The sequence below is a fragment of the Leptinotarsa decemlineata genome, unplaced genomic scaffold, assembly GCF_025532065.1.
Source record: "Leptinotarsa decemlineata unplaced genomic scaffold, Ldec_3_MD MMD2_tig00026358_RagTag_RagTag, whole genome shotgun sequence".
Classification (NCBI taxonomy): Eukaryota; Metazoa; Arthropoda; class Insecta; order Coleoptera; family Chrysomelidae; genus Leptinotarsa; species Leptinotarsa decemlineata.
Window position 1 is genome coordinate 1104888 of NW_027412703.1, and position 19142 is coordinate 1124029.

At 35.1% G+C, this 19142-nt stretch overlaps 1 protein-coding gene across 1 annotated transcript in view; it reads left to right on the forward strand.

The window, feature by feature from the left end:
* LOC111506192 (extracellular serine/threonine protein CG31145) overlaps positions 1-18560 on the forward strand; it is a 340043-nt gene extending 321483 nt beyond the window's left edge. The window contains exon 10 of the mRNA XM_074184737.1: positions 14684-18560. Coding sequence (XP_074040838.1) covers positions 14684-14882 — 199 coding nt within the window. The 3' untranslated portion in view covers positions 14883-18560. The remainder of the gene's footprint in view (positions 1-14683) is intronic.
* The last annotated feature ends 582 nt before the right edge of the window (positions 18561-19142 follow it).

Consider the following 19142-nt stretch of genomic DNA (forward strand, 5'->3'; position numbering starts at 1 on the left):
AATGGCAATTCGTTGTGAGGCCATTGAAGAGGTCGTTGAGAGGCCATTGAATGTTCGCATTGCCGAACACAAGAAAAACACACACAGCGTGGGGAAACCAGCAAATCAGGAATAGCAGACTATGTTTGGACTCATCAACACAACATCGAGTGTTCCCAAGCTGAGATCTTGCACAGAGAGGAACATTGGTTTAGGAGAAAATTCAAGGAAGCCGCATACATGTTGTCCAACAACGTATTCAGCTAGGCCAGCGTAGAAATACGCAACATATGGAAACCCATCATCAAGCGAAAAATGGCCAACTCCCGCCAAAACGGTCATCTTCATTGATTCCGTGGGAGATGGCCAAAACGGTCATCTCCCACGGAATCAATGAAGCGGAAAATGGGAGACGATGAAAAATTAAAATGGGAGACGATTGTACCATTTTAATTTTTCATGAATGATACCTATTCCTCTTCAGGCGCCCAGTCGCCATCTTGAAAGTTTTATCTGTCAATTCCACTTCAAAATAAAGTATTCATTCATATATTCCATTATGCCAAATTTGATTTTTTTGAGTTGATCCGTTCAAAAAAGAAAAGGGGAACGCAGTAAAAGAAATGCACTGTATATTCATAATGGAACCCGTATCGATTATATATAAAAATATGGAGAACTATGAATCTGTAGCCACATACCACACAAGGCGGTCAAATGAATTGAATCTGCCAATTTCAAAAACATGTTTTGCTCAAAACTCAGCCAACCAACGGTTAATTGTTGTTTTTGATGAAGCGGAGTCCTTTTCAAGCCATTGCTTTGCTTGAACGGTATTTTTTCCCATCAAGAAGCAGTGTCAAATTGAAACTCGAAATTGTTTTTGATACGTTGTTTTGAAAACAACAAAAGTAGTGCCACTCTTAGCACAATAACTCGCAAATTTATGAGTAGAATATTATGAAATTTCAACAGCTTTCTTTCGAAGGTTGGTACTAGCTGAAAAAGCGGTGAAAGCTATAAAACTAGCTCCATCTATCTGTTAGGCCAGAGACTTTCTACCCCAGGTAGTATATCCAATTTCTTATACATCAGAAAGAAAATATCGAATCCTGAATACTCATTGACTGTTTTTGGTTGTTTTACCCAATTATCATTTCATCAGATAAATCCATTCAAGTTTGAGATCGAAGCTATGAGACCCAATAGTATGGAATATTCCACATTGCCTGTTACGTCTTTGTGAAACATTTCATATTCATAAAAAAGATGTATCAGAAATTGCATTTTCTATAATGTTCCTGTGATGGGGTCCGTGTCTAACGCCTATTATTGCAGAGATCCAAGAGTCGTGGTAAGGCCAAGGTAGCTGTAAAAGTAATCTCTGAAACTGCTGCTCATTTCGGATGTCGTAACACGGAATGAGGCGACTGAATGGAATGGAAGATTATATTTGCGTGAGGCACGCTTCCAAACTCTGTCACAAGTTCGTGATGGTTTATTATCGAATTCCTGCATCAACCAATGTCTTTATTCATAAAAGAATTGATACGATTGAAGAAATATTAAAATCTTGATATTTGCAACACTTTCCCGAAACGGTCTTGAAACCAAAGGTGTGTTATAGGATTTACGTAAATGACTCTCTAAAAGCAATTTCTGTCTGGGGTGTCTGAACCCGGTGCTGCTATTTTTTTTAAGTAACAATAAGAACTGAATTGTAGTTTCACACAATGCTATTGAATTTGTGCCCAAAATTAAATGTTTTATTACTGAGACTAACTGAGAAATACGTAGTTCATTTGAGTTCACTCATTTGAAAGCGGATAGCTGTCAAGGTCATATCAGTAGGCTAGGTAAGGTTAGGTCCAAAGTGAGCGGGTCTATTCGACCCTCCACCGCAACCCACAAGGATTTATTGTGGGTCACACCTATTCATACTCGAACAAATAAACCCAGCTTCTTAACGAAGCCGATTAGTTTATATTGATAGGGGAGCACAAGCGGGGATTTCGGGATTTACTAAAGCGCGGCAGATTAATATACAGGGGGATACCTTGTACCCGGGTAAGTACCTCCACCAAATATGAGCCCTATATATAAGGCCGCCCGTGAAGGATAAAGGATCAGATTAGTAAAGAAAAATTGATCATCAGAAATTCTCGAGCGCGTCAGATTAAGGTAGGGTGAGTTAATTACATGCTAAAAAGTATATATTCCAGTAATCTGACAATTTGAGAGTGACGTAAAGAAAGGGGAGGGCAGCAAAGTTGTAAAAAAATAACGACATTTCGACATTCTCGAGCGTAGCTAATTTTTTTTTATTTCGAAGGAAATGATTCAAGGATAACGAATAATATATAATCAGACGATTTCCGCAAGCCGAAATAACAAATATTCGTCGATAAAGTTTACTGCGTGCAGCTGTGTGATACCTATATTTCCCTTTTCGAGTTTCTATTCCTCTATTCTCTATTCACTCTTTCTCTATCTATTACTCTCTCACTCCGTCCCCACTCTGAATTCTGTTGCCATGACGCCTTCACAGCTGATCACAGAGACTCGTTCGCGATGAAGATGAAGATGATGATTAATTAATCAATGATTTGATGAATGTAGCCGTTACTACGTGGCGGGAAATCATAATGGAGAAAAGAGAAATGAAACTTTTTATGTTTTTAACCACTTTTTTTTGTAACTAACATTTCCTATGTTTTTTACCACTTTTATTTGTAACTAACGTTACTGCAGTTTCATCCTATAAGGACATTTTCAAACTTATATATTGTATAAGTTTGAAAATATCCTTATAGGACGAAACTGCAGTAAAGTTAGTTACAAATAAAAGTGGTAAAACACATAGAAAGTTTCATTTCTCTTTTCTTCATTGATTAATCAATGAAAAATTAAATTTTTTTGAGAATTTTTTAAAAATTATTTTCTTATAAATACAAGTATTCTACTTAAAAAACATACACTCATTCATTTGCATGATATTTCCCGAGCTCTTCAATCAATTAAGTTCAATGATTACAAAATAAAATAAAAAATATATATTATTTTGTCAGATTAGGCGAATCCCTCTAGATAATCGTCAGATTATGAGACAGCACGTCTAAAACATAAAGATGAACCATATATATCTCAATCTGACGCGCTTGAGTATTTCAAAATGGCGAATTTTCTTTGCACATTATAATAATGGCTGCGAGTTTCTTGATCAAAATCGTCAGATTATTGGATGAGAGCTTTTTTTTGTTGCACTTAACACCCCCTTAGAAAATCTGACGCGCTCGATTGAATGTTTTTTCTTTTCACTTTTAATCCTTACCAACCGCATCATGCAAAGGATCATATTAACATATGAACATTATTGAAAATACTTAGGGCATTGATGCTATCAATATCTGACGCGCTCGAGTACGTCCATGCAACAGTATTTTTTTACATATTTAAAAATCTATAGCCACTTCCCCCACCGATTAGAAGGTATATATCATATAACATTTGTTTCTTCTTATCATCTACGATTTGTAACCTAATATGTCTCTATGACGCTCGAGTGAATCCCCCATTTAGCATCGTGGGCTCCCCTGCTATATGGTGGGTATATAGTCTTTCAGGTCAGATGGTAAAAGTACGGCTCTGCATACTAATCACTTATGGAAAGTCATCTCCGGTGTGGAATTCTTTTCTGGGGCTCAGGCAACCACATCCTGATGCAGAGTATATTCGTTATCCAGAAAATAAATTTAAACTGAAGATGCGTGACTCGTGTGAACCACTTTTCTGCAGAAATGAAATATTAATAATATTTGAAATATTCATTTTAGAGACTGTCTGCTTTCTTCACAACCATGAAGTATGGCTTTACTCTTTACCACCAGGTATTCTCAAATCTATAGAAATAGACAAATATATAATTATCTAATTGAATAGAACTTGTCGATACTTGATGAAAATCCATATTAAAAAACTAATTAATACCTAACCTAACTATTTTTACCTGCAAAAATGAACAGACTCAATAATGGCGAATTATTCAATTCAGTTTGATCGTTCATAAGATGTTGAGAGTTTTTGAATTTGTTCATTTCCATACTCTCCAACAGGTTAAGTTTCAAACCTTTCTTCTGGAAATGAAGGGGTTTGTATTCATGGTTGAACTCATGTCCCTCTGAGATTGAATGACTGGCATATGTGGATTTTATTTTTCTATTCTGGAAACTATATTTGTGTTCCTCTATGCGGGCATTGAACGCTTTTCCAGTTTGACCTATATAAAACATCGGCATGACCCACACTATAATTTATACAGGGTCCTGCAACAGTGGCGCGGTGTTCCGTATCTCTATTTAGGAAACAGATAGGAATCTAAATTTCTATAATATCACCTCATTGCACGAGCTAGACAAATTAAAATTATTGGCGGTCACACAGGGTGTTCACAGGGCGGATCCCAACTGTGTTTTTTCAAATGGCAACCTATATTTTTTATCGTTTTTTCGGTATCTACATAGAAAATGAAAGACACTTTATGTATATCTTCATTTTGAAAATATTGACGATTTTCGAGATATCTAGCATGACAGTTTTTTTCCAATATTCGTCACTCAGAATATTTAAAATTATAAAGTTGTGCCAACTCCAATTGTATTTTTTTTTGGTCAAATATTCTATAGTAGTAACTCTCTCAAACGATGTATCTGAAGTCGATCTGTGATATACAGGGTATGAAAAACCGCTTGCCACATATTGTAAACAAAAATTTGCAGAATCTTTCTTATTTTGAATAGAACACCCTGTATATTATCGATCCATAAGGAGCGTCAACAAAACCTATACAAATTTCATTGAGTATTCCCTATGGCTAGGTTAAAAAAGCATTTTTTTCAAAAAATGATAGTTCTTCCTATTTCTACGCCATAAACTCGATGAAAGACTTTTTTCAAAGCGAAATCCATTTGACGACTGATAGGAATGTACGAAAGATATCTTGTTTCAATTTTGTACATTATAGCGTGTCCTATAGTTTTTCTTATTATTTTTTTTTCTAAAAATGACAACTCTCTATTATATCGCCATAATATCAATGATTTTTTTACTGTAAAGCCATATGTGACGGCTGTGATCGAGATATATATTATGTTTATAACACATTTATTCTCTAAATAGAACACCGTGCAATTTCTTCATTTGATGCATAGTTGTTGTCCCAGCCTTTCCTTAAAATTACCATGCCTAAAATTACCTGTTGCTAGATGAACAAGTTTTGAATTACACCGCAAAATGTATGTTCTTGAATAATTACAATAATTTCAATGATCTTGAAATTTGTGCCATATTTTTTCGGTCTAAAACAACCTTCAGCCAATAAAATAAAATTAAACGATTTGTTGAAACTGGATGTATCAATTATTCTAAACATGAGCGCATCAAGCCAGCTACTAATGAAGATAATGAATTGCAAGTTCTTTTTGCTTTTGAAGAAGATCCTAGTAGGAGTCAACGACAAATTGATGAAATAGTGGATATAAGTGAGAGATCAGTGCAACGAGTTTTGAAAAAATATTGCTTTCATCCATCTCATACTACTGTATACCGATTTTGAGAAAAGAGTGAGATTTTGCAATTGGGCCATGGGAAAAATTCGTGGACAGGTGGACTATCAATATAGGTGGTCGATAAATGTCTGGGGAGGCATCATTGAAGAATATGTAATTGGTCCATACTTTTTTCAGGGATATATGAATGGAACAATGTATGTGCACCTTCTCACTACTCGGCAGAAGTGAGATATTATCTAAATGAAGTATTTCCGAATAAATGTATAGGACGGAATGGGCCTGTACGGTGGCCCGCTAGATCACCAGATTTAACAAAACAAAGCAAATTAGGATACACGTTCATATGAATTTTTTCCATGAAATATGACAAGTAATCCTATGAAATCAATCATATCATATGAAATACACCCTGTACTATATACTTCTCTTTCGAATGAGAGTGCGTGGGAAATTGAATTGATATGGCATCGTTCTGTTCATCTGCTTAGCCTCGAGCAAAGTTCTTTCATCCAGATGTAATTAGTTTGAATGGGCATACTTACACGCGATTCTCAAACTACGGTTTTCTATTGAAAGGGCCTGTTTGCCTGATTCTCTGGAGATCCCTTCAAGCTACGATTTTAGGAGTTCATATAAACGGCAAACGTTCCTCCATTTTTTTCCACTTCTCGAAATTAGTTTCATCGCTTCTCGCGGGCTACTATTTAAAAAGTTTCCGCTAGAGAACTTAGGTGAAACAAGTGGAATTACCACATCATCAGAGGGTGAGATTGGCGATTAAATGTTAGAATGCATTCATTTGCAGTTGTCCGTTTTTTCGTGTGAGCGATACATAATTCCTAATATTTTTGGAGCGCATTCTTATCAGGTCCCTTTTCAAGTTATTGTCACGATTTTTTTTCTCAGTGATTTATTACAAGTTCTATAATAGTATATATACTATTCTATATAGTATTACCACTGTCTGGTATGGATATTCTTGAATATCCAGAAATTTTGTTTTATCGCTCACAAAACAACAAGATCAGTCAAAAACTTGCATATCAAAATTCCGCTCTTTAAAAAAATTAATAATAATAATAATAATAAATCGGCTTTATTGATAATACAAAAAAAACAATACAAAGATATATTTGAAAATGAAAATAGTTCACAGGAGTTTTTTGGTACTCCTTGGCGAAGTCTAGCTCAAAGCTACTCTAACTCTTTTTAGAGGTTGGCTCAATCAACAAGCACCACTCCATAATGCACGCAAACATACAAAAATAAAAGCAATTAACAGTGATGGTACCACGAAATGAGAACCGTAAATAAAATAATAATTTGTGATTACCTTCTAAAGATAGTTGATAAATAATTTAATTGAATTGATCTGTTGTCTAAAAAGTAAAAGTTGACATTACTGACTATCATAGATATAATTTTTATATTTGTATTTGAATTTCCTGATATTGAATCTCTTTAATTGCTCAGGCAATGAATTATAGAGTTTTACAGCACCAAAAAGAAATGATCTCTGAAACTGTGTAGTGCGATGTTGTGGCATAGTTAATTTGTTTTTATGTCTGATGTTTCTTGAGTGAATATTTTCACGCAGAATTAGTTTTTGTATTAAAAGAGGAGAATGGGGAAGGGTGATCAATTTATGGACAAAACAACCCAAATGATGAATCATACGGTTTTTCATATTGAGCCAGCGGGAGTTTTTAAAGGCTTCAGAAATTGAATCATACTCACAAAGTCCATAAATTAGGCGGCAACAAGAATTTTGCACTTTTTGTATTCTTTTTTTATCTGAATCATATAAGTATGGCCCATATATGAAGTCACAGTAGTTGAAATGGCTTAGCACCAAACTATCACAGAGCATTCTTTTTAGAGGTTGGCTCATAATAAAACGATTACAGTATAACAGTTTCAATGACATATAAGCTTTTTTCATTAAATTTTTAACATGACTGGTAAATCTAAGATCAGTGTCAAGCATGACCCCTAAGTTTTTAGCTGTATTGACAGAAGTCAAGATAGTATAACCTAGTTCTAAACGAAAATTGTTTTCTGCAAATTTACGATTCTTCTGCGATCCAAAGTGCATCATCATTGTTTTATTAGGATTAATTTTCAAATCATGTTCACTTGATAGCCCATTGATCAAATCAAGATCAGTGTTGAAGGGATTTTGTGCCTCAGCACACTCATCGATTTTAAAGTGCATGTATAATTGTATGTCATCAGCATACGCCTGTATTTTACATTTCTTGATGGACGAGATAATGTCAGTAGTATGAATGATGAACAATAAAGGTCCCAAAATGGAACCCTGTGGTACTCCTGATAGAATATCAAGAGGGAAGGAGTGATGACCATCAACAACAACTTTTTGAGATTGACCAAGTAAATAAGACCAGATGAGAAATAAGGCAGCACTATCAAAACCATAATATTTGAGTTTCATGCAAATCAGCTCATGATTGATGGTATCGAATGCTTTCGAAAAAAATTCATACACAAAGATTAATTTTCTTCTTCGGACCTAAACTGGACAATCTTATTTCAGCACACCTAAAAAAATCAAAAAATAAGTAAATTAAAACCAACACTCAAGCAACACATTCAAAATATTTTAAAAATACAAAGGATTCATCTTAAAACCCTGCTTTGCCGATCGCTATCCCTTCCTCTGCATTATCATTATCTGAATGATCATCATCATTATGATTACAAATTTCATTTCCATCATTATTATTTTTATATTTATACGGCCAGGTGTAGTCTACTCCACTCTGGAAGAAGCAATATTAATATTGTATAGAGATATAGGTACAGTGCATTTCTTTAATGTCCCCCCCATTTATTTTTTAAACGGGTCAACTCAAAAAATTTAAATTTGGGATAATGAATGAAAGGTTACTCAGTACAAGAGATAGTAATCGAACTTGATGAAAAATATAAGAAAAAAAAAAGAAAAGTAGGGAGAGAAAAAGAAGAAAAAGAGAAGAAAACAGAAAAGAGGACAAAAACGAATGAATGAGAATTTGATATTTTATATGTGAATATAAATATTTTAATGATGAATTTGATGATTTCTACATATTTATGGTAAAAATATATTATGTATAGGTGTAAACTGATCAATATTATGAAAAAAAAAACCGGATTGTAGCATAAACCTCTTCAGATTTTTCTTTAAACTAAGTGGTGTTAGGGATTTCAATTCAATGGGTAGCCGATTATATAAGCGTGCAATGTTATAATAAAAAGATCCTCGAAAAAGAGAAGTTTATATTTAGGTGCAGTCAAAAGATGTTTGAATATCAAATTTAGGTTATGCATATCGGTTCTAAAGAACAGTTTCGTGAATAGGTTGGCAGATTTCCCAGTGGATATGACCTTATCGATGGCCACTTGCTGCGATCGTTTTTTCAGGAAGGTGAAGAGCCATACACAAAAATGATCCAAGCCATAGCTTCGAAGTTTGGCCAGCAAACCCTAATGCCACTCACGGTAATAGACCTTAGAAATATCAAGCGCAACAACTCTTGACTCTCCATGTTTCTCGATTGCGTTATTCCAAATATAGATGATATACGATAGAAATGCTCATGACTTATTGAGCAAACACGTTCTTTTAATATATTTATAATATCAGCTAACTCATGCAACTTCATTTTTGCAACATGCAACTTTTTTTTAGGACTCTGCTGGTTATATTACCCCCCTACATAGGAGATGGATGTCGAGCTTACGACTACAACTGACCTCTCTGTAAATTTAAATCAGGAGCGAAAGCTTCTCAACTCTCCAACTCCTGATCCAATAACTGAACCTAAAAAAAAAGTTTGGTGATGCAGCTAGAAAACGAATGAGTCGTCTCCTCAAGAGCGAAGTACCTTATGAAACCGCCTTGCACCAAATTCTTGAGCGGCGTACGCAAGGTTGTCGCGGGTATCAAGATGGGAATCTTGCCCCTTGACTATCCGACTACCTCATTAATTATGAAACAGCAGAGCATATACTTTGTGCCTGCCCCGCTGGGGACCGAATGTTACCATCTGACCTGAAAGAACACTCACCATACAAACTAATCGGCTTCGTTAAGAAGCTGGGTTTATTTGGTCGAGTGTGAACAGGTGTGAGCCACAATAAACCCTTGCGGGTTGCGGTGTAGAGTCAAATAGACCCACTCACTTTGGACCTAACCTGACATAACTTTACTTTTCGATCACTCAAAACGTTTTTATGGCTTTTTTTATGTTTTCTGGTGTTACTGCCTCATTTGGATGTTCACTGCGTTCTGCATCATCGATGTCTCTACGACCACATTTGAAGTCAGCAAACCAACGTTTATTTGTTGTTTCTGATGAAGCGGAGTCCTTATAACCCTTTAAAAGTCATTGTTTTGCTTAAACGGTATTTTTTTCACTAGTTCGGACTTCCAATGATTTGAAATCCCTGGAACAACTAAAAAAGAACAATTAAAAATGAATAGCTGGAAATAACAATTATATTAAGCAAAATAAACCTGAAATGAAATAAAATACAAGTAAAAATAGAACAAGTGAATAAATAAAAATGAGGAAATGAAAAATGAAAATAAAAATAAAAAGTGGAGAGATTCCAAGTCACGTTAGTTCACGACATTTCGATTGTTAGTATCTACAATCGTCTTCGGGTGATGACTGGACTGATTCCTCCGAGAGATGACTATTTATAGGTCGTTCGAGTACTTTCACTTATCCGCGCTATCCATTTTCCACTTCACTGGTTCCGTGGGAAATGACCGTTTGGCGGGAGTTGGCCATTTTTCGCTTGATGATGGGTTTCCATATGTTGCGTATTTCTACACTGGCTTGGCTGAATACGTTGTTGGACAACATGTATGCCGCTTCCTTGAATTTTCTCTTAAACCAATGTTTCTCTTTGTGCAAGATCTCAGCTTGGGATCACTCGATGTTGTGTTGATGGGTCCAAACATGGTCTGCCATTCCCGATTTCCTGGTTTCCCATCGCTGTGTGTGGTTCTTGTGCTCGGCAATGCGAACATTCAATGGCCTCTTAGTTTCACCAATATAGGATTTTCCGCACTCATAGGCTATCCGATAAATGCAATTTTTGGAATCGCAGTCCGCGTTTGGTGGCCTGGTTTTCGTGAGGCTGCTACGGATAGTGTTCCCAGATCTGAAGCAGGTCAATCCCAGGAGAAAGAGTTAAACGCATATTGAACGCGCCAGCCGAGCACTGATAAAGTCTCAAATCAATTATCACCATTGGAAGAGGTCAACTTTGTTGCAGGATGCCACGGAACCATTCGAAGAAATAAGAAGAGAGACATTGGAAGATGATCATGGACTAATCTTTGCCAAGATTGAAAGCACGTGTTTGAAGATCCGCCAAGACATGGAGAATACCCACAACAGAAAGTGGGAGAAGTTAGTGAGGAAACAATGCCCAAATACAGACCGAAAACAGGACAACTATGAAGCCGCCAACGTCATCAACATGAGTTCCCACCCGCTCATGGGAATAGAGGAATCCTTGTTGACGAAAGGCCTAAATTTCGCCATTACGCCAACATCTGTGCCCACTTTGGAGATAATGACTGCAGTGGAATCCACCAGTTCCCTTATTGACCAGACCGAGGCAGAAGAGTTCAGATAGAAAATTAGAGAACAGCTGGAGCGAGGACCAGTTCCAACATCTAACATCAGCAATGAAGAACGTAGAGCTCTGAACGGCCTACATAGAGACAACACCATCAAGATCCTACCTGCAGATAAAGGAAACGCTACTGTGGTAATGGATACCGTTCTCTACGAACAGAAGATCGAAGGGGTTCTTCAGAAGGGACGATACACAAAGATCGTACGGGACCCTACTGCATCAATCGAAAGGAAGTTGTACCAGATTTTGAAAAAACACCAAGTCTATTTTTCGGACAAGGAGAGATCATCGCTAACACCGCACCACAGTAAGCCCCCTCACTTTATGGACTACCCAAAATCCACAAGAAGGACGTTCCGGCAAGGCATTTTGTCGAACTACTTGGGTCAATTGAGGTCACACAGGAAGATCAACTAATTAGTTTCGACGTGGAAAGCCTTTACACCAACGTTTCGATTTTGAGTGCTTCCGGAGGAAGCACTCTGAATCATACAGTATATGTATATCATACAGTATAAAAGTAATTATGGAATTACTAGGATGCTCTGTACGAAACTGTTATTTCCAACTGAAGGACGAATTCTTTACACAAGATGAGGGACTGCCAATGGGATCGCCACTTTCACCAGTCATAGCCAACATATATATGGAGTGGTTTCAAACTCTGGCCATTGAAGAAGCAGCCCACAAGAAACCTCGAGTCTGGTTGAGATATGTTGACGACACCTTCATAATATGGAACCATGGGAATACTGAACTAGACGCCTTCCTGAAACACATCAACAGCGTGAGACCCTACATCACTTTCACAATGGAGAAGGAAATCCACAACGAATTGCCATTCTTAGACATTTTGGTGAAGAGGACCGACACTAAGTGGGAAACATCTGTATACCGAAAACCCACTCATACGGGACAGTATCTGAACCACGAATCCAACTACCATCAATCGACTAAAAGAGGAATCATCAAGACTCTATTAGACCGTGCTTTTGGGCTCTGTAATACGAAGAAAGGTCTCGAAAAAGAACTAGACATCATCGAAAATGATCTTCAACGGAATTGCTACTCCAAAGCGATAGTAGAAAAGACTTTGACTAAAAGACAGCAGGGGGCACGCAAGGAAGAAAAGCCGTCACAACCAGCGCTTGCACTACATCAGAGGATTATCGGAGAGGATAAGAAGAATTGGTTCCAAGTACAACATCAGAACCTGCTTCAGATCCGGTAACACTATCCGTAGCAGCCTCACGAAAACCAGGCCATCAACCGCGGACTGCGATTCCAAGCAGTGCATTTACAGGATACCCTGTGAGTGCGGAAAATCCTATATTGGTGAAACTAAGAGGATATTGAATGTTCGCATTGCCGAGCACAAGAAATACACACAGCGAGGGGAAACCAGCAAATCAGGAATAGCAGACCATGTTTGAACCCATCAACACAACATCGAGTGGTCCCAAGCTGAGATCTTGCACAGAGAGGAACATCGGTTTAGGAGAGAATTCAAGGAAGCCGCATACATGTTGTCCAACAATATATTAAGTCAATCCAGCGTAGAAATACGCAACATATGGAAACCCATCATCAAGCGAAAAATAGCCAACTCCCGCCAAAACGGTCATCTCCCACGGAACCAGTGAAGCGGAAAATGGAAAGCGGGGATAAGTGAAAGTACTCGAACGACCTATAAATAGTCATCTCTCGGAGGAATCAGTCCAGTCATCACCAGAAGACGATTGTAGATACTAACAATCGAAACGTCGTGAACTAACGTGACTTGGAATCTCTCCACTTTTCATTTTTATTTTGATTTTTCATTTCTTTATTTTTATTCATTCAATTGTTCTATTTTTACTTCTATTTTATTTCACTATTATTTCATTTCAGGATCATTCTGCTTAATTTAATTGTTATTTTCAGCTATTCATTTTTTATTCTTCTTTTTTAGTTGTTTTAGGAATTTCAAATCATTTTATATAGTAGACAATGGAAGTCCGAACTAGTGAAATTCATCATGAAACATTGTCAATCACTTTTTGGGAAAGAAAGTTTTTGGCTTTCTACTACTCCATCTGATACAAAAAAATGGATGAGAGAATCTTCCAAAGAAAGGAAGGATTAATCAATTTGAAAATAAGTAACTCTATACATGGATGTGTAGATCATGCAAAGAAGTAACTTTCAGACACAAACTGAAAGAAAGTCCTCCTGAAACAGCTACTTTCATATAAACATTGAATTACACGAAAGAAAAAATTCTTTCGAAACAAATACTTCTATATGAACACTGAATTATACAGAAGATACTTTTCTCTATTCAGTTCGTATATCGAACATTTGTGGAGGAATAAGAATCAGATATCATTCACATGAGTTCTACTTTGAATGAATGGTAATAAATTGTACTCACATGGAACACTGTCACCCTAACTGGTATACACGTGTTTCGCCTTAAGACACTTGCCCTAAGGCTCTTCAGTACCAAATTGGATAACATTATAGAAAATACACACACTTCATTCATGAATTACGATTTTGAATGTCACGGAATAAGCTTGATCTGCTTATGTCATCGATGACATCGTAATGACATTCATTCACCTATTTGATTTAATCCCAGCCATGAGGAATCTTATTTGATTTGAAAGGGTTATATTTTTAGGAGTGATTAATTTTTTGGGAAAGAAAGTTTTTGGCTTTCTACTACTCCATCTGATACAAAAAAATGGATGAGAGAATCTTCCAAAGAAAGTTCCTCCACGAATGTTCGATATACAAACTGAATAGAGAAAAGTATCTTCTGTATAATTCAGTATTCATATAGAAGTATTTGTTTCGAAAAAAATTTTTCTTTCGTGTAATTCAATGTTTATATGAAAGTAGCTGTTTCAGGAGGACTTTCTTTCAGTTTGTGTCTGAAAGTTACTTCTTTGCATGATCTACACATCCATGTATAGAGTTACTTATTTTCAAATTGATTAATCCTTCCTTTCTTTGGAAGATTCTCTCATCCATTTTTTTGTATCAGATGGAGTAGTAGAAAGCCAAAAACTTTCTTTCCCAAAAAATTAATCACTCCTAAAAATATAACCCTTTCAAATCAAATTGTCAATCACCTTTCAAACAAAGGTATTTTTCCCATCAAGAATCAGTGTAAAATTAAAACACGAAATTGTTTTTGATTGATTGTTTTAAATATTACAAAAGTACTGTCACTCTTAGCATAATAACTCACAAACTTATGAGTAGACTATTATGAAATTTCAACAGTTTCCTTCTGAAGGGGTTAGTACTAACTAAAAACGCGGTGGAAACAATGAAGCTAGCGCCATCTATGTGTTAGGCGCGAGAATTTTCAGCCCACGTTGAAGTATCACACTTTAAAGACTCATAAAACTGGACAGAACTTTCGAAACAACCTATATTATTGTTTCCTTTTGTGTAATTTAATTTGCCTTCATTTTCTTTTCCAGATTTCACAATGGACCAACAAAATTGAGTGCAGCTCTGCGCGAAAGTATGAGCAAAGATCCTGTTGCACCAGTTTTGTGGCATCCCCACCTCACCGCACTTGATCGGAGGGTTGAAATCATTTTGCGAGGCCTGAGAGACTGTCTCCAAAAAGGTGAATCCGTTGTTTCTGATGACAATGGGAGCAATGATAACACGTAGTAAAGAATGCGATCTTTTTACAAATATATTCAAGATATGTGTACCTAATTAATTGTAATATTTGTATTATATGTACAGTTTCATAGATCTACTCTTTTGGGTTCATTTTAAATGTGCCAAAAATTATATAACTCTCAAGCTACCTATAAAAAAACTATAATTTCAGAATTTGTTGAAGGCAATACGGAGGAGTTTCTCTTGATAGCAAATTGAATCAATCACCAATTCATGAAGAGTTTTTTGTTTCTGAAATATATGTTGGAAAAGTTAATGTAAACTGATGAATTTATCGATACAACAAATACAACTAACATGCCGATTCGCAAATGCTACTAGACGGTAACAAGTCGTTGGTATGTGAAGAACAAGAATCTCTATTATATTCTATTTGAAATTATAACAGAAAATTCAGTTAGGAAAATAAACTAATATATATCATATTTTTGGGTTATCCACCTATTCAGTATTCGTTCATAGATGACCTAAAGATATTATTATCCTAAATTAATTAAAATTATTAATTAGATCTGCTCAAATTCACGTTGCACAATCCACCTTTCCAATCGCTATGTCATAGCGATTTTCCGGATTTATTAGAAGGCCAATAAACCACGGTGTCATCGCGTCTTTATGCCTGACGTTTCATCTTCGACTGCGGCAAAAATTATTAGGTAAAGACGATGGAGTAACTAACGAAGTTTTTAGGACGAATCTCCTGGAACTGTGAAACCTATATTTAGAATTTTTCCAGAGAGTTTCAAATACGTCCTAAAACTGCTCTCTGGCTTACGCAAGACACCCCTACTTTGAAAGTTTGAAATACTACTTCAACTCATTAAATATCAGAATTGGGAATTGAAAAAATTTGGGCACCTACTGGTCATAAGTTTTTGTAATGATTTTCTAATAAATAATGCGTTAGTTGATTAACAGTTTTTTTTTCGAACAGGACCATTGCAAGTGCGGTAATTTTTGAAAAACAGATCTCTGAAATTTTTTTTCAAGGAAAAATAATAGATTTCAAGTGAAATTGCATAGCTGAAATCATAGATGAATAGACGTCTGATAAAAAGTTACGTGATTGATATTGTCGTATTTATTATCGATATTTAAACATGAAAGTTGGTGAAAATTCCTGATTGCTATGAATGGAATGAATAATTGGGTGAGAGTTTGAATTAATAGAGAATAAATAGGTGAGATTGACGTAGTAATGGAGAACAGAATTTTCAAAATTCGATATATACATTTTTTTTCTCAAGAAACGATACATGGTTGTTTTTGTTACATTAAGTAGGGAGAGAAAAAATATATAGAAAAAATTTAATTGTTTATAACAAATTGTTCATCAAATAAACAATGGAGATTTGAATAAAAACTCCTCTTTATTATCGAAGACCAAGATGAATCATAATTTGAAAAAGATGGTACCTGGATATCCCTTACAAGTGTTAAAAAAAATTGTTAATCAAGAAATCCGTTTTGAGGCAATAATGTTTTTTCAAAATTGTTTTTTTTTCAAAAATCATAATTTGCATCAAATATTATGTTTCCAGAGGAAATGTTTGAATCATCTCATAAACAACACATTTGTTTTTGATAATTTTTCAAACAATAGCAGCTAATTTTTTCAAAAATAATTTCCATGTAGCTTCTGATCATGAGAAAACGAATCGATATTAATATTGAAAAAAAATCAATGTTTTTTGTTCAACTTGGGTAAATTGTTGATAACAAATTGGAAAATAACCATTTTTTCATTTCATCAGCGGAAATCTACTTTGAGACCTATCAAATAAGCTCCAGAAAAAATATCAGATTGGTTAATTGTTAACTAATGCACAATTAACTAGAAAATAGTGATAATTTTTTTGAGCGCGTATTATTGTTTATTCATCTATCTGGTAGGTGCCTGAATTTTTACAATCCTCCATTTTGATATATAAATTATATAATTATATTAAAATTCTATTTTTCCATCAAAGGCACAAATTTGGCTTGTCTCTCACAAGCTAGAGTACCTACCTCTGGAAAAATTATAAATATTGGCCCTACAGTTCTGGAAGGTAGTACTTTTTTTGAAAATGTTCTCCTCTTTTTGAATCTTCTTTCAGATTTGAAAACAATCCGATGGTTTTTGAGATACTGACAGAAAATCAAACCCCATTTTTTCAAGTTATTGTGTATAACTTCAGCAATTTTTGCAAGCGTCACTGTAAGTTTTTCAAAAATTATCTACATGCTATTTCGAACCAAATGACACCTCGTTTATATTTTTGGGAGGCGGTTAGAAGTTTGACCAGAAAGACACCTGTGAATTCGACTATCATTTTGTTCATTGCTTTTGAAGGAGAAACTGTACGCAATTTATCGAATAATGTGACTTGATGTCTGTAGAAAAAATCATTATCGCAGGTTTTAGATTTGTTTGGTACCAAATGTGGCTACCTATTCTTCGATTATGAAATTTTATCAAATAATCCAGAATAGGTGTAACATTTCAAATATGACCATATATCTCTTTGATGACAGTCGTGAAAACAAGCCTGGAACTGTGTAATATATTTTTGAGCAGAATCATTATTGGATATCACCCCAAGGTTGGATTGTGATCAACAAAAAACCGCGTGTATTTTGGAAGGGTGTTAATTAATAAATTTGCTTCAATTAATTCAATTTGTATTATATTCCCATTCAAATATTTATTCATTGTAGAATTCTTGTTTCATTTGCAAGAATATATGTACATTATTGTAAATTATTCATAAAAAAATATATTGCATGAGAGAAAAGGATCACCAAACAAATAAAAACATTCAATGAAGTTAGAATGGAAAGTATTCAAATATGCATATTGGATAATAATCAACATTTTTCTCACCTATACTGAAAATTTTCGGTATGAGAGCTGCGAAAAAATCTCACAAACGTCAACCTGTCTACTGATTACAATTCATGAGTAGATGAATTCAATAATTCAATAATGTACTGAGTAAGAAAGAGTAGGTGAATTTAGAATATATTCATGAACTCTTCAATTTGACATCCCCCTCGATACGGTAATAAATAAAGGAAAGTCTGAAACTTCCACTTTTTTTACAACTTCGGACATTTTGTTCGTAAAAATGTAGCCTATAGGACTATGAAAACGAATAGATTGCCAGTTCATTCATCCTAATGAACATAGATAAGATGATAGAACTGGTAAGTTCTAATAAACGTTTATGGTATTTTTTAAATTATGTAGAGTGACCGGAGATTCTATAGTTTCTGAAATGATGAAGTTGTTTACTGTCGCATTTGATATGTTAATAGAATTTCAAAAGGCTCATTATTTATTATTACTTGGTAGTATCAAAAACTCAGAACATTAGGTATTCACTTTCTCATTTTAAGCGAGCAAATGGAAACTGGGTACCCATTTGTGTTTCACAGAAGAAGTATAGAGTAAGTAAAAATGTTGAAATCGATCGAAAAAAGATGATATGCACTAGAAAACTAATAATTTTCAATGTTTTTTTGATGAAAATAATCTAATGAATCTTTTTTTTCATGCAGTTTTAATAGGGAACATGTATATTGGTACGCTTTAAATATTATATTTGAATATATCGACTGTTATTTGACCAAAGATGACTATGGCAATGTGAATATTGAATAAAGTGATATAGATTTGAACTTCATTTATTAATGTCCCAACCCTGGTAAGACACAATTACTGTGTTTTTGATAGAGGATGGAAGATTTCCAAATCTTTTGTATCAAGATGGAGGACTACAAGGACGTGAACTTTCTTTCACAAAAATTGAACTCTTCTAAAAGTATATACTACTCTATATAGGCAGCTTGTGTCAAAAAAAGGGCCGTTTGCAGGAAGTTTTGCATGAGTTTTGAAATTTGGTTCTAACACATGGATCAATAAGTCCCGAGACTAACAATGAAAACAACATTTTTTTTACAAATTTTTTTTTATTCATCAACATAATCTCCTTTTAGGGTGATACAATGGTTCCAACGCTTTTCCAATTTTTCAATACCATGTTTATAAAAAAATGTATCTTTCGCTTCAAAATAAGTTTCAGTTTCAGCGATGACCTCCTCATTTCAGCCAAATCTTTTTCCCTGGAGCATTTTTTTAAGATCAGCAAAGAGCCAGTAGTCACTGGGGGCTAAATCTGGTGAGTATGGGGGGTGGGGAAGCAGATCAAAGCCCAATTCGTTTAATTTTGCCATTGTTTTCATCGACCTGTGGCAAGGTGC